We start from the raw sequence: 21,456 nt of genomic DNA, 5'->3' as shown, positions 1-21,456 counted from the left end.
GAAAGAGAGTTTGCCTATGCCATCTTGTAAATACGTTCCTTGATCTTCCTGCAAGTCTTTCAGTTTTACAGGAAGCCTGTTCTTGCCATGCATATTCTGTTTGGATAGCAACTGTGATCTCACCTACACAGCCTGTGCAGAATTCCTTCCAAGAGATCTTTTTTTTTCCCTCATTTCTCCAGCAATAGCTCACAAAGAAAGGCTTACATAATAGTTCAATATTATTTAAGGCAGAAAAGATCCAAACCTTGTGGATGGTTTTGAAATGTTTTAGCTGATTTAACACTCCTGCACAGTTTTGCCATGGACATCTGCTTTTTACCTGCGTGGGTTTGTTTGTAAAATTAGGTGAGTATTTCATGAGCACTCCCAGCTTACTGGCTTGTAAAGAGCCCCCAAAACGTCTAATGAAAAGCACTAGACAAGTATTAGGTGTTGGCATTGCATCCTGCAGTTGCATTTTGCAGGGAGCATGATGGTTCATGAGGTATTAGAATGGTGTGGTTGAGGAAACTTCCCTTCCAGAGACTTTAAATGTCATAATACAGATAGGACCGAGTTCTCATTATTCAGATTGACTGGAATTGGTATTTTTTTCATTAGAAGTTTGAGAAGTGTTTGATTTCTGCTTTTAGGGAAACGTTGGAGGATTAGTGTCATAGAGACAAATGTTGATGGGTGCAAAGTATCAACCATTTTCCAGACTTTTCCAGTGTTACAAAATGTAATTTTCATTTCCTTGTTTGCATTGCACTTAGTGTTTCAATGGTGTGGGACAAAATACAGCCCCTGAAGAGCAGAGGGGTCAGAGCAAAGAAGGAAATACAAATTTCAGAGGTGGGTACAGGAGCTGGGCACTGGGGGAGGAAGAGGCTGTTTGAAGAGGTGTAGCCAGGATCCTAAGAAACCCAAAAGCTATTTCTAAGACTCCTTCCAAATGTTTCTAATTTCATTCATATCTTTTTGTTTCCTTTACTGCTTAACTGGGACAAGAAACTAAAGCCAGGAAAGTCCAATCATAGTGGGAAACAAAAACCTAAATATTGGAGAGAGAAGAAAGGCCGTTTTTTGCAAAGCCGTTCTGCCTTTTGCTTGTCTCCCATTGTTGGTGTTACTGTGGAAAATGTATAACATCACTCTTTGGAAAGGGTTAGAACCTGTTCAAGGAGAGATGGTTTATATAGTCTAACATGGAAGAACTAGAGGATATCTATTTCTTTACCATTTGCCTAATAATAAGTGAGCCTGTTGACCTCCGCTGGACTGTTACAAATGTGAAACTTGGCACTTAAAATTGCTTGCTCTAAATTTTCCAGTTGCTTTCTCTTTTTCCATTTGATGTCATCCTGCCAACTAGTGATTTTATTATTATAAACAGGACATTGTATTCACTTTTAAGAAGAAATATGAAGCTGAAGGTAAAATTACAAACTGCAGTTTCTCAGCTGGCAAAATACAAAACAATGAGCTAAAAATACTGAGCAGAGAAAGGGTGCTGTGGCAAGGAACTCTGAAATATCTGCAAGATGGATGTGTTCTGGGGAGCAGAAACTGACTGACTTCAGCTGTGCAGGGCTGGACTCCTGAGAATCAGTAAATGCTTCAGGTTGGAAGGCACTTCTGGACATCATCTACTTCAACCCCCTTGCTCAAAGCAGGATCAGCTAGAGCAGGCTGCTGGGGCTGTGTCCATTTGGGGTTTGGAGATCTTCAACGATGAAGATTCCACAACCCCTCTGAGAACTGTTCTGGAGTTCAGAAAAATGTGTCTGTTTTTTATCTTTAAATAGAATCTCCTGTTTTGTGCCCGTTGTCTCTTGTCCTATTGCTGGATACCACTGGAGATTGTCTGGCTCTATCTTCTTTACTCCCCACCTATATCAGGTGTATTTTCACATTGGAAAGATCACCCTGCCTGAGCCTTCTCTTCTCAAAGCTGAACGGTCTCTCAGCCTCTCCCTGTAGGTTGGATGCTCCAATTCCTTAACCATCATCAAGACCCTTCAGCAAACTTGCACCTGTATTTTGATGTCTTCTTGGTACTGGGAAGCCCAGAACTGGACACAATACTCCGGCTGTGGTCTCACCCGTGCCAAGTAGAAGGGAAGGATTGGAGGAACGCATCCTTTGGCCTTTTGGCGACACTCTTCCTAATGTAGCCTAGGAGGGTTTTGGCTGCCTTTGCTGCAGTGGCATGTTGTTGGTTCATGTTTAACTTGTCTATCAGCACCCCAAGTCCTTTTCTGCCAAGCTTCTTTCCAGCTGGTTGTTCCTCAGTCTGTGCTGGTGCACAGGGTTATTCCTCCCCATGTGCAGGGTTCTGCTCTTTCATGAGGTTCCCATCAACCCATTTTTCTGCTGAGGTCCCTCTGAATGGCAGTGTGACTGACTGTTCCTCCCACAAGGCTAAAAGGCCTGGAGGGCATCAGACAGGGGGACAGCAAGGATCCACTGCATTGACAGGACACAATTAATGGTCATTTGCTTCCCTTGCAGGGCTGAGTTACTGAACTTTGCTCTTGCAAGCAAAGCACTCAAATGCAATGAAGCTTTCAGTTAAAATTTGCATCTTGGTATTTCAGTGTGTGACCTCAGTTGCAACTGATCCAAGTTATTGAGGGCCAAATTGTAATTTTGTTTGCCCGTTCAGAATGCGGCATCCTTCCTTTGGTTGATAAGGAAAGAAGAGCAGAGGTGCTCTGCTGTGTCCCTGTGCCCACTGGGAAGGGAAGCTCTGTAGTGCTGTTGGTACCTACACTGCAGTTCTGCCCCCTGTATATTTTTCTCAAGAAGTGTTACAGCTGGTAAGAGATTAGCAGTGCCTATAGTAAGGGTTTGACAGCATGGTCCTTGCCGTAGATGCCCAAGGAGATTACTGGCTGATAAAATTAGAGGTGATGGTAAAAATGGCAGTTGAGCTGTGCAAGGGGTGTTGGAGGAAAGCAGTCAGCCTCTGAACCAGATGTCTTTTCAAGGCAGGTGGACAACTTTGGTTAGCAGTGAGTGCAAGTCAGATAAAACATCGTTAAACAGCTTGTTTCCTGGAGATTTTCCACTACAAAAAGCTTGTGTTAAGTAGAGCAAGACTTACTCAGCTATAATAGGATATGTAAAAATGCTCTGGTTTCGGCTGGAAACTGAGAAATGACTTGTTTAGCAAATGTATAAGCAACATTGCTACAGTACTGACTGTTATCTTGGCATAGAGTGGAGACACAAACAGGGCCAGATTGTGATCTCTACCCTCTCACTGAGCTGTTCTGTGACTAATTTAATGTTCTCCATAGAGTGATACATGGCATACAAAGGATCACTCTGTGGTGTCTGAGCATATCAGATCCAGTCCCTCTATAACAGGATTGATTCCAGAACTTGATGATGATGTCTGTACCTACTCTGGGTACTTCTGCTGTGCAGGCAGTCTGGGGAACTTGCCCTTCCTTGTTGGACCGATGAGGACAGCTCACATTAGCTCCATTCCCTCCCATGAGCTGAGTAAGTAAAGCTGAGTAAATGTGGTGCTGCTGTCAGAGTGGTGTGATTCAGCTCCTTGCTTCTGGTTGGCTTCTTTGGGTCCTCCTCTCTGTTTTCATAACATTTGCTACTACTCTATAGCTACAGCAGTTGTGGTGACACTGTTTTGTACAAAGTGATGCATGGTCTGTGCTCTCAGATGCTGATGTTACCAGTGGGTGGTATATGTGGACACACTGGCAACTTCACCTATGTTTCTCCTTACAGGAAGGTGTGTGTGTGGTCATTGGAAGTGCAGCTTCAAGCAGAACCAGTGATGTGTAGTTAGACAGGATTATTGCTTTCTAATCTTGTAGGCCATTACACCTAAGCTTGCATTGTTAAGAATCTGTTTAGTTGTGGAAAATAGTAATAACTTTTGCACCTTGGTTGTTATACATGGAATCTTGTTTCTGTCCAAATGCCTATTTTGTAAAGAGAAATGAGGAGAATTGACAGAAGATGAAATCATAAATAAATTTGAGAATGTGTCCATTTCTTACTAGATTCCACTGGATCACAGAGTGGGTTTTTGGTGAGCAGAAGAAAGTGCTGTATCCTCTCATGTTTATATGTGTTAAGTGGTCCAGTTCAGGTGTGCCAAATGCTGCCTCTTTTCTTAATATCACAGTGCTTTACTGGTGCCCTGCTCTCACTACAGGTCAGAGGGCATGGGGGTGGACAAGAGATGAAGGATCCAAGTCCTGGTGTCAACCCAGGCATCTGTCTCTGATGCTGTAGATAAAGAAACCCAGAACTACTCCAGAAGGTGAGGTGGTATCTCCTTGCTGTGGTATTTCAGGGCTGATTACTAGGACAGGCTGGTCATTATAAGGAACAACATTTTCCTCATGTCTCCACTATGATGGAGTGATCTGAAGGATGCTTTGACCTATCCATCTGCCCTGAAGTTTCTGAATGATTGGATCTTTCTTACCAGGTTATTCTCAGATCCTCACTCTGTTAAAAAAAACAAACCCCAAACCAACTCATAAATCATAACATAGATGGCACATATGCAGGTGTGTGAGGCAGAGTTGTCCTGGAAATATCACAGCATGGATTATAAGTGGGACAGTCTGGAAAAGAGTAACAAATATTCTGGAAGATAAAGGATTGATTTACAAGGAAGGATTAACTGTTCAATGTGTATTTGCCAACACTGAAACTAGAAGTTTGTGAAAGATATAGTGGTTGATAGCACAAAATATGTGGACCAAGATGAAAAAATGAGAATTGTTTATGGTGGGAGCATAGCAAGGGGTGTTAGGAGGACGTGTAAGGGAAAACAAAGAGGAAACCTTTCCTGTCCAACCCAAAATAGACTGTAGTGTAGACTGCTAAAGAAAGTACTGGAACCACCATCACTAAAGATGCTTAATACCATACTGGAGACAGTCCTTGCAAATGTATTGTCATGAGTAGCCCATATCTGACCTATGGGAGTTGGATGACCTAATGTCTCTTCCATTTCTAGCTCTGTGCATCTATGATTAAAGTAGTTTATATAATGCAAGTGCATTTTCAATTACACTCTGCCTTCTTGCGTGGGATAGTGGTGGTGCAGAGACCTCATTATATTTGTGGCACAATTACAGCATGACTTGTAGGAAATACTGCTGGTACTTGGTACTCTGAGAGGCTCTGATCTCGTTTATATATATGTTGGTTTTTCAAGCCATATAGGTATAACTCTGCAGTGCTCTTTTATTTCCGTTTTCCCCCTTACTTGGAGGCCATAAATATGGAGGAAATGGTAGAAGGATAAATAGAAGGAATAATTGATTCTGGTTCGGCAATCCAGTGAGCAGTCATCAGTAAAAATGTGCAAGTTTATTGTTGTAGATGTGTAATACATCAGGAGTCATTGTCAGCCACTCTCTTGGACTGAGGTCTGTTTGCTGAACCAGAACAGGACATTAGCTAAAGCATAAACACAGAGAAATTAAAAAGAGCAGTACTGGCTAGATGTAGGAAGTTGGGCTTTCAATGCATTTTCTGCTGTGCTGGGTTTTTGTGGGGCTTGTGACACTCAGTGTTTGGAGGGGTAGGTTTTGCTTCCAATTATTTTATAATTTTGGTTCATTTTGAAATTTATGCACCATGCCAGAGGCGTTTTGCAATGTGTCAAGTATCTTTTTCAGTGTGTTACAGGGTGTTCAGAGTGCCATCAGAGGTTTGTCCGGGTACTGCTATTGCAGGCATATTTTTAAAATATATTCCTTTTAAGAGGCTGTCTTGGAAGCAGCAACTCTCAGGCTTTAACTAAAATCTGTCAGCATCAAGTGTGACGAATGTGGTAGACACTACATGTAATAGATGTCTTTAGGAGTGGGATGTTGAAGTCTAAAATGGTCAGACACTGATTGGTCTCTGAAATTTCTCTTGGAGAAAGAATACTTCATCCCCATTTGAGTGATGAACATTGGTGGAATTGGTCCCATGCTTATTGGTACTTTACAACAAACCTGCACAGACACCATGGTCGAACTGGGTTTACTTGGGATTGAAGAACGAGATTGAATTTTGTGGTTGCCATAACAATTGTATTGTTGTGTGAAAAAATGTTAGTAGCATTCACTGGAGTGAGTTGACAGCTCTAGGATGCCTGTTCCCAAATTAAAACAACTGTTTCCAGCTCTGAGAAATGGTGTCTGTTTAACTTTTGCAAGATGGAGCTCAGCAGGGTCTTAGAAATGACCTGAAGAGCTTAAAGATTCTAAAAGTGCCTTTGCTGTGCTTAATTGCCAACTTTGAGCTGGAGTTAATAAGAGTAAACCAGGAGGCTGAGCTTTCACTCCCACCAGACTATTGTATGTACTCACAAAGTGGAGAGAACAGGACAATCTAAGGACTCCCTAGAAGAATGTAAATGCTTTGCAAGTGTCTAGACATGCAGTCACTTGTACTGTAAATGTCTTAGCACTGACATACTCAAGTTTAAAGAAGGCTTGCACTGCCGAAACTTTCGTAAACAAAACAATGGTCATTATTGTCTCACCTCCGGCTGCAGCAGTCTGGACTTTGGAAAAAGGCTGATGCTTCTGCTAAAGATTCAGTCTAAGAGGCATCTGGACAATGCCCTTAACAACATGCTTTAACTTGGTCAGCTCTCAGTTGGTCAGGCAGTTGGAATAGATGATTGTCATCGGTCCCTTCCATTTCCTTCCCTCTGTCTGGGTTTCCTGTTGGAAGACTTTTGGTGGTTCCCTGCTCAGCCCCTTCCTTAAGTGCACTGGTTTACTTGCAAAGGCACCCAGCTCTCTCTTTCTCTCTTGTGAGACTTAGCAGTCTCAATTCTGCCCACAGCCTCAGCCCTGAGCAGTCCAAGTTCAGGCAAATGGGAAAGTTGAAGCTTCAGCCCAAGTGACTTGAGTTGGTGGTGGCTGCAGCCAGGACCAGGAGGAGTGGTGATCTGTGGCACCCAGGAGCATGGACATGGTTAGGCTGCCCAACTGCTCACAGTGCCTGGGGTGAAATTCTTCCATCCTCTGCTTTCCATGGTTCCTGAGTCGCTGGGTCATACTTGCTTCTTTAGGATTCTGCCTCTCCACAAACGGTTGTTTCAGCTGGTAAGCACAGCATCTTGCTTCATGGAGGGTGTTCTGATGCTCTAGTTGGTACGTGCAGTTCTCTGAACTGGTCTGTCATGATTGTTGGCATTTATTAGTGGTGAAGATGTGGGCTCTGTGTCTCCACTGGTGAGTTGTCTCATCTGTGTGCTGCTGGCTGGGAAGACCTTTGAGTTGTTTTAGGAATATCTGCGCGGTGCTGCTTTGTCTATCGTGTACAAACTGGTGCTTTAATAGAAAATCACATTGGTAACACCCAGACTTTGCCCAACAGCTGGCCATGCCAGAAACTTTGCTTGTAATACAGCCTGAGCCCATGGCTTTCAGATGCAGTACTTCATCTTGATCCAGGTAGCCTTCCAGTTTTGCTAAGATGGAGCCCTGACCACTGGGACTTGTAATGTCCTCGTGTTATAGGTGTTCATAGTTTATGGTTAGACCAACTGATACGTTGAATTCTAAACAGTTTAGCTGAGAAAAGTGGATATATTGTACCAAACCTTGTGGCACCAACTGTACAATATTTTCTCTGTTGATTCTTGTGAATACCCTTGCATAGATATATGTATTTGCACAAAGAAAAACAAACTGCTGTTGCAGTCCTGTGATCTGTGAACGTTTTAATTACCATGACGGTAATTCCAGCTCACCAGCAAACTACTTATCTTACCTCTACTGCTGCACTAGCCATTTATTTTAGGTCCTGTTAAAGGTAAAAAGACTAACTGCTCTGCAGACATGCTTGTCTGCTTTAATTAGTCTTCCTGAAGCTATGCAAAGAGCAACTGCACTTAATTAGCTTTCCTTAAATTAGGATTGATATACCAGCCTCTGTATGTTGACACTGTCGTTACTGTCTAATAAACTAAGTGCTCTATTCTGCAATTTTTTTTCCCCAGGTGGTTGATCTGCAGGATGGCAGACAGGGCTGGCTTTGGCAGTGCCCTTGTCACTGCCTTGGGGCTAGAGGTGGCTGAGTCGGTGCTGCCAGGAGCTGAGCAGTCTGTGTGGATTGTACTTTCTGGCTCTTGCTTGCAGGTCCACCATGCTCAGTGCTAGTCATCCCTCTGATCCTTCCAAACTCTTGCAGGCATTACCTTGCTCTGGTGCTCAAAAGCTCTGGCTGTAAGGAGGAGGGAGGAAAGATTTTAGGCTTTCATTGACAGAAACTCCACCCCAAAGCAAGTCCACCTCTGCAAACCTGCATTCAACATCTGTTTTGCATGAAGAGGGTCCTGTAAAAAGTGGAAGTTTCACACTGAAATTTTTGGTTTTGATCTGTGCTGGGGGTTTCTGAATGTTTATCTCTAGTCCTTTCCAGCATGAAAACCAGAAAATCTCTTAACTCTGTGTGTGTCTCTATCTCCTGAACCATTCTCCTTTAATGATATTGTGTGTATGTTGGAACAAGTGGGCTTGGAACATCTCATTAAATTTATAAAGTATGTTTTGACAATTTGAAATGAGTAATCCAGTTCTTTATTAGGTGTGATGACAATGAGAGATGACTTCTTCAGGGCTTTTAAAAAAGGGGGAGAGGGGCATGATCAAGCTTCTTAAACCACAAGGTCTCCTTGGTGACCCTCTGGGAACTGGAGACTGCTGCCAGTTTGTATTTACCTGTGGTCAGTGCAAACGTGCATGCATGTAGCAGTGTGTGTAAGCAACATCTTTGTTAGCAGGTGCATAAAAAGTTCTGTTACTCGTGGTTTTATCATACAAACCACTGCAGGCTGGTCTTTTTATTGGTTACGGTCAGAAATGTGATCTGATCTCTCCAAGATCACTTATGCCATAGCCTTTGGGGTATTGCACAGCCAGACAGTATGGTCAGGGGAGGAATTTGAATGGCTCCTTCCTCTTCACAGGGCAGACTTGCCACATAGCTGAGTGCAATGTCATTTCTTCACCCAGATGGTTTTTGTCAGCTGCCTCCAGGGTCCTCCCTGGGGTGTGTGCAGGGGTGGCCGGTGTAGGTGCCAAGGGAGGGGACAGCTCGCAGAGCTGCTGGCAGGCCATGCTGCCCACACCCAGCCTTTCCTCCCCTTACTTCTTATTGCCTTGCCTGATTCTCTGGGATGAGAGGTGGCTCTCTGCAGTGTCCTGGAGGTAAAAGTGATACCACTAGGCCTGGAGGAAAATCAGAGGTAGCTGAGAACATGCCTTCCTCAGAGGCCTTGCCCTGGAGGAGCACATGTGCAGTGTGCTGCCCTCAGGCTCAGCGCTGTGGTCCCATCACCTGCTGGATGGTTTGCTTTTGCACTGCCAGCCCTGGTTCCTATAGCCATCTGAAACTTCTCCAGTAATGAAAACTGAAAACAAAAAATACATTTCATCACACGTAATAATGCAGTTACTGGTGAGCAGGATTCACTTAGAAAACTTGAGTGAGGTGTATGTCTGTGTGCCAGGATTATCTCATTGCTGTGAACTTGGAACTCTGCTTGTAGTTCGGCTTCTCTTGTCCCATTGACTACCTGACCATTGGCTCCGCGACACTTCTGCAGCATCCTTATGCCAGGGAGTATCATTCCTTGTTTTACTTGCTCAGTGACTTACTTCACCTTGCAGTCTGTGCCCAGAATAAACTGCCTGTGACAAGCTCCAAGTCCAAGTCCCTTGAGTAGTTTTAAAGGAGAAGCAGATCTGAGCCTGATGGTTAAACACATCCGAGCTGGTGAGAAATGCTAAATCAGTATTTGTCTGGAACCTACCTCAGCTTTGCATCTGTGAGTTTAAGTATCTCAGACGGCTGTGAGCTGTGAGTTTAAGTATCTCAGCTGCTGTTTGCATGCTGAGAGGCTGCTCAGAGCCCGGCCAGCACATCCTGAAGGGCAGCAGGCTGAGGATGAAGTGCTGCCCGGGGAAGCTGGGGTTGCCTTGTTGGCCCTGTAGGCTTGAACTCTCTGAACTGGGGCCACCATTGGCCTTTGCAGTAGGCTTGACTGGCCAAATACATCTCAGCAAACCAGCTGGTTAGTTGCTACCGTTGTATGAATGTGTTCAGAATTTGGCACCTCTGTATTTCTGCTCACTTCTTTCCAGAGCAGGCTGCAAATATGCATTTTGTTGAAACCAATATGCTAATTTCTCAACTGCCTGAAGCTGTGGTTCCCAATGGGTGGCAGATGCTTGTGGTAGCAGGCCCTGAACATCTGGGATAAGCTATCCATTCCCCTGACACAGGAACCCACATTCTCTTCAAAGAAGCTGCTAACCTTTTGCTTGCTCACTCGTGAGGTAAAGCAAGCCATTCATGTCCATTCAGTTGACTCTTTTAAATGAAGTAACTTAGTGGAAGGCTTACTGGATGCGGCTGGAGGAGGACTCACCGTGGCAGGATGCTGTTGCGTTACACCTTGTGTGTTAGTGGGATCTGGTGGCACACGTGTGTGTCCCCGTTGTGCTTGCAGTCTAGGGGTGTCTGTCTGCATATGCACTGCTCCCTAAAGAGAGTTGCATGGTACCTCAGAGTGGAGGTATCCTGAAATTCCATCCTTAGGTGGAGTCTTAAGGAATATATATTTATGTAAGTAAGGTTGTTTGCAAACCTTTAAAAATTGGTTGATTTCTGGTGCTGGATAGCTAGGCAGCAACAGATCAAAGTCCCGGTGTAGCTGGAAGATTTTCTATCTTTCAGTGTCACAGTCTCTTAATTTGTTTAGATGCATGCAAAGGATCAGAAACTAACATGCATCTGGGGATTAAGGCAGCTTTGCTGTCCAATCTGAAAGCCAGCATATTCCAAAAGATTTTCAAAGTCTCGGAAGGCAGTGAAGTACTTTACTGATTTTTATGTCTTTGAAAATCTCTATTTAGTGTGCCTGGTGGAATTAAATAAATACATGCTGCCAGCTGTCTGACACCAGCAGATACCGCCCAGAGCATTTAAGTACTGAAGTGATAGGTCTGTGAAGATGGGGACATAACTCTCACTGTGTGAGCACCCGTACAAAAAGGCTAAGACTTGCTAATTCCATGTGACACTTCCTCCTTTAAAAATTCACTGTACTTTTTCCCCTCCCACCTCTCCTACCCCAGGAGCGTACCAGTGGTTATGCTGTAAGAAAAATAATACATGTTTGCATTATACATCTCTAGAAGGAAGTTGCCATTGTGATAGGAGTCCTTCTGTGACAAAGAGAAAAGAGGAAAAGCAGCAGTCTGATCTCTTCCTTGGCAGCCTCAGCCTGTACCATTGTGCTCAGGGGTCTTTTAACTCGGGAGAGACTGAGCTTATTCCAGAGGGTAAGATAAAAGCAAAATAAACCAGCAAACCCATTCTTTTACTGTCTTCACTGCTCTTCAGCTCCAGTCCCACATTCCTCGCAGCATTTGGGTGACCTCTGGTGTAGTCCAGGGACCTGAGCAAAAAGTTGCTGTAGGGCAACCTGGAATGAAGGGACACCCTGAAGTAGTTTAGGAAGTTTGATTTGTTTGGTGCATCAGATTTTGAGTCTGGCTGGTGCCAGGCTCTGCTCTATTAAACATGATGGTTCCTGAGTGAGATGCTTTATTTGTCCCATCTAGATGGCCCTAGACCCTATGTGGTCTGTTGTGGTGTGTTCCTAGTGTTCCTGCCATCCACTGCTGCAAGACACACGTATGATAGCCTTCCAGGGCAGGGCTGCCTGTTCCAGATGCTGCCTAGTACAGCACATGCCAAAGGATGTTCAGCTTCTCCTGACCACCAAGTTGATTTGTTAGATCTAACTAGCTGATTTGGAGCTCACTCTTTTTCTAACTTTCTTGATGTTTCCTCTTGAACCTGCTTTTCCCTTTGGTGCATAATTGGCAGTGTGGGTGTTATAAACTACTGCAGCTCTTTGGTGTCTTTATTGTGATCAAAACTCTCACTCAATTTTGTCACCAGCTTGGTTTATACATATCTCAGTGCCTCTGCTCTGTGCTAGGTGTGCTCATGGAGTGTCAGATGCTGTGATATCTACTCTTCAGCATGGGGATGGGGGTTATTTGTGTTCCATTTAGCTTCGCAATTAGGAACAATCTATTTTTACTCTAGCTGCAAGGCATCCAGGCTTTTTCCTGCTTGTTTCTTTGGAGTGAACTTGATGGGCTAAATTGTTTAGTTTTTGTGGAGGAATATGTGTAATGAAATGAAAGCTGCTAAGAGCAAGCAGTTAAACCAAAAAGAAAAATGAAAAAATACCCAAGGAGGTTCGCTTGTCTAAACCTTATTTTCTTAAACAGATTAGATTTAGACTTCAGATTAGATTGGAAGATGTTTCAACAGAGTCTTCTGAAAACATGGTTGTTGTTGTCTGGATGTCTCTGATGGGCTCTGTGTTTTGATACCTTCTTCATGACTGGGAGATAAATTTTCCTTTTCTTCTTTTTTTCTTTGGATAGGAAAGAATGCATTTTCACCATCGACCCATCAACTGCCAGAGATCTTGATGATGCTTTGTCCTGTAAACAACTCCCTGACGGTATGAGATATATTTTACAAAGTACTTCTAGTGTTTGTATTCAGCCGTTGACACGTTTGTACCTATAATTTGCCCTGAAGTATTCTTTACCAAATATAAGTAGAGTAATAAACTAGTTTTTCTCTTGTTTTAATTGCTTGTTTTCAGAAATCTTAGAGCAGACATCTTCAAGCTGCACTCAGTCTTGGTGTCAGAAAATGCAGAGCCACAGTGTTTTGCATAATCAGAGCTGTAATTTGATTTGAGCAGATCTCAGCTGTCTTCTGTCATTACGGGAGTTACAGCTGCCTAGATAATACACCACTCTTGCAGAATAAAGTCTCATGAAACTTTGACCTTGAATACACAGCCTGTGGATAAAGGAATCCAGTTTTTTTAAGGTCACTGGCTGGATTGTTTCTTGGTGTTTATGGGATGCTGGGAATTGTCAGATGAGCACAGTGTGCCTTATAAGTTGTGTTTTTCTTCTCATTGCCTTTTGAGCTTTCTCTTCTGCCTTATTTGTACTTTTACTATGCCGTAAGCCAACAGAACAGAAAGTAAAGCTCTGGAAGCCAAATCTTGATGATTCTGACCAAAGGAACTTCCCTCTTGTATGCTTACTTTGCCATCCAAGTTCTGCTCATTTAGTTTGATGAGATCCAGTAACAGGCTTGGTTAGAAATCTCGCATGATTAGATTAGTCTATCCACTACTAATAATGAAGATAAAGTGATTTTTTTTTTGGTGTGGGTTTAGTTTTTCTTGCTCTTGCTAATCATCACAATGTGATGATATCAAAGACATAATTTCCTTTCTTTGGGTTGATTTCATTCTGTGCAATGTGGCCAATGAATTGTCATGTCATTTAGACTCAGGTACAGAGTGGTATTAAAGTGCTATAAAACTGATAAAAAAACAGAGATGAAAGAAAATTTGAGGCCAATAAAATTAATTATACTGTACAACAGTAGTTTTGAGGCAAGATTAAGGAAAGATTGCCATTCTGTTTCACAGAAAATTGAAACAGTTGTTGAGAGATCCTAAGCTGAACCCTGTTCTCCCTCTTTCCACTTTGTCTTCTAAATTGCTATAGGTTTATGAGTGTTGGATTCCCACAGGTCCTCAGTTCTAAAGTGTTGAAACTCTGTCTTCTGAGCCGTTACTGCTCACATACATGTGGGTTTTAGATGCTGCAGGAGCCGTTCACTGAGTTGGTTTGTGCTGCATAATCTGCATGGTTCCTTTATCCATGAGCCATTTGGAGAACGCGTTCAAGGGAAATATCTGTTTGAAAAATAATTATTCTTTCCCAGAAAGTCTGCAAAGCCATTGCAGGGCTGTCACTCATACTTGGGGATTGTGGATATATATTTAGGCTGGTGAAGGGACTCAAGCACAAGTACTATGAGGAGAGGCTGAGGGAGCTGGGGGTGTTCAGCCTGGAGAAGAGGAGGCTCAGGGGAGACCTTATCACCCTCTGCAACTATCTGAAAGAAGGTTGGAGTCAGGTGGGGGTTGGTCTCTTCTCCCAGGCAACCAGCAGGAGGACAAGAGGGCACAGACTCAAGCTCTGCCAGGTGAGGTTTAGGTTGGATATTAGGAAGAGATTTTTAAGGGAAATCAGGCATTGGAATGTGCTGCCCAGTCAGGTGGTGGATTCACCATCCCTGGAGGTTTTTAAGATGAGACTGATGTGGCACTTAGTGCCATGGTCTAGTAACAGCGATGGACTCGATGATATTTGGGGTCTCTTCCAACCTGGTTGATTCTATGATCTGCTGATTAGGGATGTGGTCACCCTTGAAGTCTGCCTTGTCCTTTCAACCCCAGTGGAGTTGAAGATCCAAGAGACAGACAACTGAATGCACCCACTGGTGACTGTCCCATCCTGAAGGCCTTTGGTGACCCCCACATAGCATTTTCCATGAACCATTATATGGGAGCCTGCTTGCAGCAACCCTTTGTATGCTGGATCTCTGCCTTTTGGCTGGAGCCCTACATCCTCCAATAGGTTCATTTTGTCCTGGTCTCCTTTCAGTGAGAAGATGCTCTGAGCTGAAGCTGCTTGTAAGTGTGACCCAATCTGTGCCTGTCCTGGGCATCGTGTGCTCAGCCTCTCCTTTCAGCCTATGATCTGCTGTGAGAGTGGTACCAGCACTCCATCACTGCTTCAGCCTTTGGCTAAGGAAAGTCATCCCCTGGAAAAGCCAGTTTTGGTGCTGGTGAATCCCAGGGTACAGGTTTTAAATCAGTGTGGAAAGAACCACCATGGAAACACCCTTTCATTTATTTTGAAATCTGTGGTGTTTATTCTGAGGAGACCTTGTGCCACATAAGGAAGTACAGACAGGAAACCAGGTCCTGTTGATCTTTGACACAGTTATCCATTCAAGAGGGAGCCGAGGAGTGGAGTGGGAGTGACTGCAGGAAACTCCTCTGCATCCTTCAGGCAGGCATGGCAGCTGGCTGGCCAGCTCAGCCTGGGTCGCTGAGCAGGGAGAGGAAGGAAGTCTCAGTGCTGGATCTGTACTTCAGTGTTTGTTTAGAACACGAGAGATCTCTGAAGCAGACATGTCCATTCTGGTAGCTGGAATCATCTCTGTTTGTAAGGCTCCTGATATCATGCAAGGAGATGCCTGCAAACTCTATTTAGTGAAGGTGAGTAGTAAAAGTAGCTAAGAACTGTACTGATGGACTCTTGTCCATTGTCCTCTCATTCTGCTGCTGTTTGAGGCACAAACCTGATGCAGCATTTCATGAACCTTTTCCTCTGCCAGCTGTGGTTCAGTATTGAAATGCTAAATTCCAGATGCTAAATTTTTCAAATACTTCCTGATCTTAAGAACCCAATCAAAACATTATTTTGTGAGCCTCCTATAAGGGATATCTGTTTCACATGCCGTTGGCAATATATGCTGTATTTTGTGCCCATTTCTAAGGTGTCAGCTTAGAGATACAGATGCAGAGCTTGTTGCCCAAGAGACAGGGTGTTAGATCCTCAGCCAGAGTATGAGCATCACATAGTCTCTGTTCCTAGCAGGAGAGAGTAGCAGAAATGTGGTTATTCATATTACCTGACACTTAGTTTTTATTGCAGACCTACTTTGCATCCTGATGGTGAATTAGCATTTAGAGATAGTTCTGTTGACCTGTTGCTGAATGGGACTTGGCTCTGTGTAGCTGAGGACAAGCTTCTCTTCAGCTTCCAGCACTGGGGACTTCAGCCCTCAGACCTGTCTTTTGCAGTTGGCAGAAGACACCCAGATCCATCTTGTATCACAAGTTCCTGAGGCATTTTCTTCCGTACAAGTTGAATCTCTGTGGACTAATGACTTCCTTGGCCCACTGTGAGCTGATTGCAATGCACAGTGATGTTCAGTCTGTGGTCCACTGACTGCTGGGGCATTATGTAGGGTACTGTTAAAGGCCCATGAAATGTGGCTGGTGGAAGCAGGAGTATAAATTCATCAGCATATGTAAATTTTTCCAAGATATCTGTACTTTGACTTAAAAGTTTTCAGGAATTTGCAAATTTATACAGGTCTGAAAACAATGCTGTGAGTCCTTTGGGTTCACTTCTTTCTGTTCATTTGCTTGCAAAGCTACAGCCATTCCCAGCTCTTCAGTGTTACTGAGACCCTCTATGGGAACCTCCATCTCATGCTTAATAGAGCCTTTTGACATGTTTTGGAGGTACCTTGAGGATTTTTGGCTTTAAATGTTGGCGTGCTAGCTGCAATTGTTATGACAAAGAGTTGTTGTAGAGGTTAAGAGCTTATCCAGGTCTGGCAAAGCTGCATCTCTCATGAGGGCGAAGTTGTGTTAAGAGTTAACACAGCTTTTATTCCAAATGTAAATGTGGTTACAAGAAATTGTTATTTTTTCCATCTCTTTTGCCCATATGTAAAACACTTGCAAAAAACCCCACCAAAAAATCCCAACGTGAGCAAACCACATATCTTGGCATCCTCATGATGTCAGGAGATCTCCAAAAATCAACAGAATGCAGAATCCAATTCAGAAAATGTCTCTCTGTTGGTGTATAGCACCTTGAATTACTACCGAAACCACACTCGTTGCCCACACTTGTCAGACAGCTAAATTAGGGCATTTCAGAAGATTTTGGAGAATGAAGTTATCTTTGTCCTCAAGCTTTTGTTGCTAATTTATTCAAGACTGTGACAGTTTCTTTGCCTTGAAGGATCTTAGGCAACAACCAGAGAGATAAAGAACTGTCTTTGCACTTCTGCAGAGTTTGAAGACTTCTCAGTGTAACCACTGTCAGATCTGGTCAATGATTGGAGAACTCATCCATGCTACATCCTCAGTGAAAGATGGAAAGGAATTTTTTTGCCTCAGTAATCCAAAATCTATCATGAAGAACTACCTGGTAGCAGAGTGTCACTAGCAAAAGAAGCATGGGATGGATGTGGGAAGAGCTGTATTTTTAATGGAGCTTGAAGTAGAATATTGCAGTAGTTGGAAACCTTTCTAGGGATATATGTCTTAAGCAGGCCTGTCTGGTTTTGAGAGGATTTTATACTGGAGTCTGGTTTTGATTAACGGTCGTGCTCCTCGTTATTGTTTAATGATAGCAGTAGGGAGGTGAGCTTGCTGTTCACATTTGTGAGTGTATATTTTAAAAGAGATCAGCTCCAATAAAGAAGGAAAATAGGGTTATTTATGTAACAGCTGCAGAAATATGAACAAACTGTTCCCCATTTAGATGACTCAGCATAACCTTGGAGTAAAAGATGGCTCTGGCCTGCACCTAGTTTCTACAGCCTTCGTAGAGCTGTTTCAGGGTAGCTTGAGGTTTTAAACAAGTTCATTTCAGTCAATGCTCTTTTGTGATCCTTTCTGCACGTCTTCTAGTGAATTGCTGCAGCCAGGAATGAACAGCAGAACCGTTTTCGGGTCGTATGGATGTTGGCAACTTTTGCAGCAAACTTTCAAGCCTGAATGTTTTCATCCAGGGCGCAGAGATTTAAAGATTTATTCTGATCTCAGCATGTAAGAGCATGGCAAGTGACCTGCATGTCCCAGTGGCACCAGGCAGGTTTCTCACACTTGCCAAACCTCTTCTGGGAATTATCTGTTGGTGGTGCTTGTATTTCTGGTAATACACACTGCTGATGCAGTTGTGTTTGAAGGCTGCTTACTGCTAGGAACAGAAGTGAAATTTGGCACATTTCAAGGCAGACAATTCCATCTAGTGAAAGGTCAGGCTGTGATGGGAAAGGATGCAGCAGAAAAGACTGGGATGTATTTCTGAGGGGTTATCTTACCTGTGTGCAGGTCTGTTGATGCTGATCTCAAAGCAGTGCTTTGGGCCATACTGACAGAGCTTCTGTACATCCTTTTGTGTGTATATTGATCACTAACATGGTTCTCACTGTTGTTCTTTCATTCCTGTATCCCTACAATCTTTTATGAAGTAATTCAAGTTTAAGTAAGTTAAATCTTCTAGGAGAAATTCTTGCACTGCAGAACAACAATATATTCTACAGACTGTTTGCCCTAGTTTTCATGTCCTTAGTGACACTGGTTGTCTGCACTTTGGAGTGAGGCTATATATAGATACATTCTTTGAATCTTCCCAGTGTTTACCTGATGACCTAAGCAAATGAGGCTTCTGCAGTATGCTGCTCCCTGTTTTTTCCCTTTCCTATAAATGTGTTCAACCTGTTGGTGAATTTTAATCAAATGTACCTGAGGGAAATGGGACAAAAACATCAAACACATGGTGTTCCTACAAGTGTCATGAAAATGGGTTATAAGCAAAGAATGAGAATGACCTTTTTTCTTGGCAGACACCAAGCAGTCCCTTGTGGGCTGCAGTTTTTGGAAACAGATCTGCAGAGAATGAGACTTACATCTGTTCAAGGAGCCCATTTCACACATTTTGGTAAAGCAAACTAATGTTTTGCCAAAGGTTGGTAAAATTCTCCTTTTCTACTCTGGGCCACCAGATACTGGGGCTGCTTTTCTTAGACCTCATGGACAGCTTAGTAGACATCCCGTGGTGTGTGAGCTCCAGAATCTTGTGCTTGAAAAACACCTGTAGAGCCCTGGTAGTCCCAAGATGTTCTCTGCCATCTCAGGTAACCACCTGGTGTTCCTGTCCTTTCATCCTTGTTCTTTCTGATGTAGGTTGCACACACTTGGGATGTTTTCATTTTGTAAAGTTACGTGCACTTATATTTTGCTTTTTAAGACATAAATATTCCCTCTTCTACTCAGCTTTGTTCCCCTGGTCACTAAAGGACTGTAGAGTGAAATTTGCTCTAGCAACACATGGTACAGGACCCTTCAGCTTATCCTTTTGGTCCCTGCAGGATAGAGTATAGGAGGAGTTTATAACTGGAGTCTTGCTGGGCTGATTTGCTTAAGATAAACACTGAAGACTGGACCAGTGTTAAATCAAAAGTTACATTATGGAATTACTATGCTTCTTTCTTTGTAAGACATTTAAGATGAACAGACACCAGACCTGGAGAGAAAATAACAGAAACACATTGATATATGAGCCAAATGTAAAATGACCATAAATTGCAATTCAGTTAAATTTATTGCAGGAGTCAAATATGGGAAAAATAAAGAAGACCTACAAGGAGTGGGATTGTGTGTAACATTGGGTCAGTTTTTGCTTTAGTATCAGACATAATTAGCTCATTTCTTCTATTCCCTGCTGGTTAGTGTGTTGGGGTTTTGTTGTGTCACTAGGAAAGTGAAAAAGACATATTGCAGTGATTAAAAACAGGTACATATCCTTTCTATCAAGGGCTTGTGGTTGCAGACTCTTTGAAATATGCAAAACGCACTCAGATCTGTGCCAGATCCAGATCCCTGCTGTGTCCCACAGTGAGCTCCTGTGTAACACTGGGAACTGCAGCGTGTACAGTATATTTTGCCTCTTCTTCTAAAGTAACATGGGGTTCTGTGTGGAAACACACATCACTTCCAATTTCCAAGTGCAGGGTTGAATGGAATCAGAGGGCTGAATTCAGAGGGCTGAATTGCATCACCTTTTCTCCTCCAAACATCTCTCTTGGAATCAGTGCGATAACTTGATGATGTGGGGCTGCCCTCAGCTTGAGTGGAAATAGGTTCAGCTTGCTCCAGACTGCTGGTGGTTGGAAAGGAAATGGACTGAGCCTAATCCCCAGACAGATGCATTGAACTGGGTGCTAAGGTATTGGGGTGATTAAGGAAGTTTGGATTTGGTTGGAGCATTGATTGCTGGAACATAATTTGTTAAAACACTTTTTGTATATGTTTGAAAGCTGCTTGTGAGAAGGTTGATGAAAAGCTTGGTTGGGCAGAAATGGACAGGATTTATTATTGGTAATTCATGTTTATTGCACTGGACTTTTGTATCAAGTATAGATATTTTATACCTATTTCATCCTTATCCCAAAAGGGTTTTTTTTTGTTTTACAATGTACAAAGAAAGCTTTGTGGGGAAAAGACATGGGATTAAACCAAAATAAAAGGTAGATTGTGTATGAAGGACTAATGTAATGAAGAACCTGCAAACAGATGTGCAAATACCAGTAGAATTACTCATGAAAGTGAGTTTACTTTTCTGCAGGAAGGAGAGATGCTCTGGACGGTCGCCTTCCGGATCATTTCAGTTCATAAATTCAGGACCTGGGACAATTCCCCAAAGATTTAGAGGCATGGGATTTTGTGTCCTGGCAGATCTCACTGATATTTCTGGATACAAACTTAGAAACATGACTGTCTGATTGTATATTGAAGAAGAAAATCACAAATGTCTTTAAGGAGCTGGATAATGGAAGGAGGACCCAGAAATTCTTGTACAAATAGATCAAAAGCACTTTGCTTAGTACATTCAAACGACCTGAGGGGCGAGGAGAGTCTTTGGAGGAGACCTGCAAATGGTAGGGGATGACCAGAGAGAGAAAATAGGATTTTTCAGTAAATTTAGCAGGTAAAAGTCAGAAGATATGTGAGAAAGATAAACTTTGAGAGGGTACAGATAGCTGGGAATACATTCCCACGTGGTTATATTTGGTCACATGTTCTTTAGTCATATGTTTCAACATAAGGAGAACATGAAACTGTTGGAGCGAGTCCAGAGGAGGCCACAAAGTTGACAAGAGGACTGGGGCATCTCCCCTATGAGGAGAGGATGAGGAAGTTGGGGCTGGAGAAGAGAAGGTTGTATGGAGACCTCATAGCATGTTCCAGTATCTGCAGGGGCTGCAGGGGAGTCAGAGACGGACTCTTTGTTAGGAACTGCAATGACAGGACAAGGGGTAACAGATTCAAATTGAAGGAGGGGGAATTTAGGTTAGATATTAGGATTTTTCCTGTGAGGGTGGTGAGACACTGGTACAGGTTGCCCAGGGAGGCTGTGACTGCCCCAACCTCGGCAGTGTTCAAAGCCAGGCTGGATGAAGCCTTGAGCAGCCTGGAGGTGTCTCTGCCCATGGCAGGGGAGGTTGTGACTAAATGATCTGTAAGGTCTATTCTAACTCCGAAAATTCTATGATTCGGTTGCATGTAGACAGCAAAGGAGTTACTGCTGTATATATATATCAGCTTTCTGAAATGATCCCTCAGAATCACTGGGCTATTGTTTTAATCTGTTGCACTGAAGGGTTTCAGAACCCAGATGAACAGGAAAAACATCTTACACTGTAGTTCACTACAGTATTTCTTGGTTGTTGACTATTATGCTAGTTACACAGAAAGAGTAAAACCAGGTGTGGATGGAAATGTTTTGGAAATCTTTCCAAAAATAAACAAAGAGGCTGAATGGCTGAAAGTGAAATCTCAGTGGTTGCCTTCTGTTCCCAGAGAAGTTGAAATGTCAAGGCTGTTCCATGGAAGTACTTTGTATGTGTTTGGCCTAGCACTAAATCCCAAGGTCTCTTTGAAGGCCTGGGAATGCTCACTCAGCCTTGGAT

General features: G+C 43.1%; 1 protein-coding gene across 1 annotated transcript in view; it reads left to right on the top strand.

Annotated features, from left to right (window-relative positions):
• The window catches only part of DIS3L2 (DIS3 like 3'-5' exoribonuclease 2), a 169,870-nt gene that overhangs the window by 63,115 nt on the left and 85,299 nt on the right, over positions 1-21,456 (top strand). Inside the window, 1 exon segment of the mRNA XM_009079844.1 lies at positions 12,456-12,535. Within this exon segment, the coding sequence (XP_009078092.1) occupies positions 12,456-12,535 (80 nt within the window).

Source organism: Acanthisitta chloris, unplaced genomic scaffold (assembly GCF_000695815.1).
Source record: "Acanthisitta chloris isolate BGI_N310 unplaced genomic scaffold, ASM69581v1 scaffold18508, whole genome shotgun sequence".
Classification (NCBI taxonomy): Eukaryota; Metazoa; Chordata; class Aves; order Passeriformes; family Acanthisittidae; genus Acanthisitta; species Acanthisitta chloris.
Note: the sequence above shows the minus strand (reverse complement) of the source record. Positions and strands in the feature narration are given on the sequence as shown.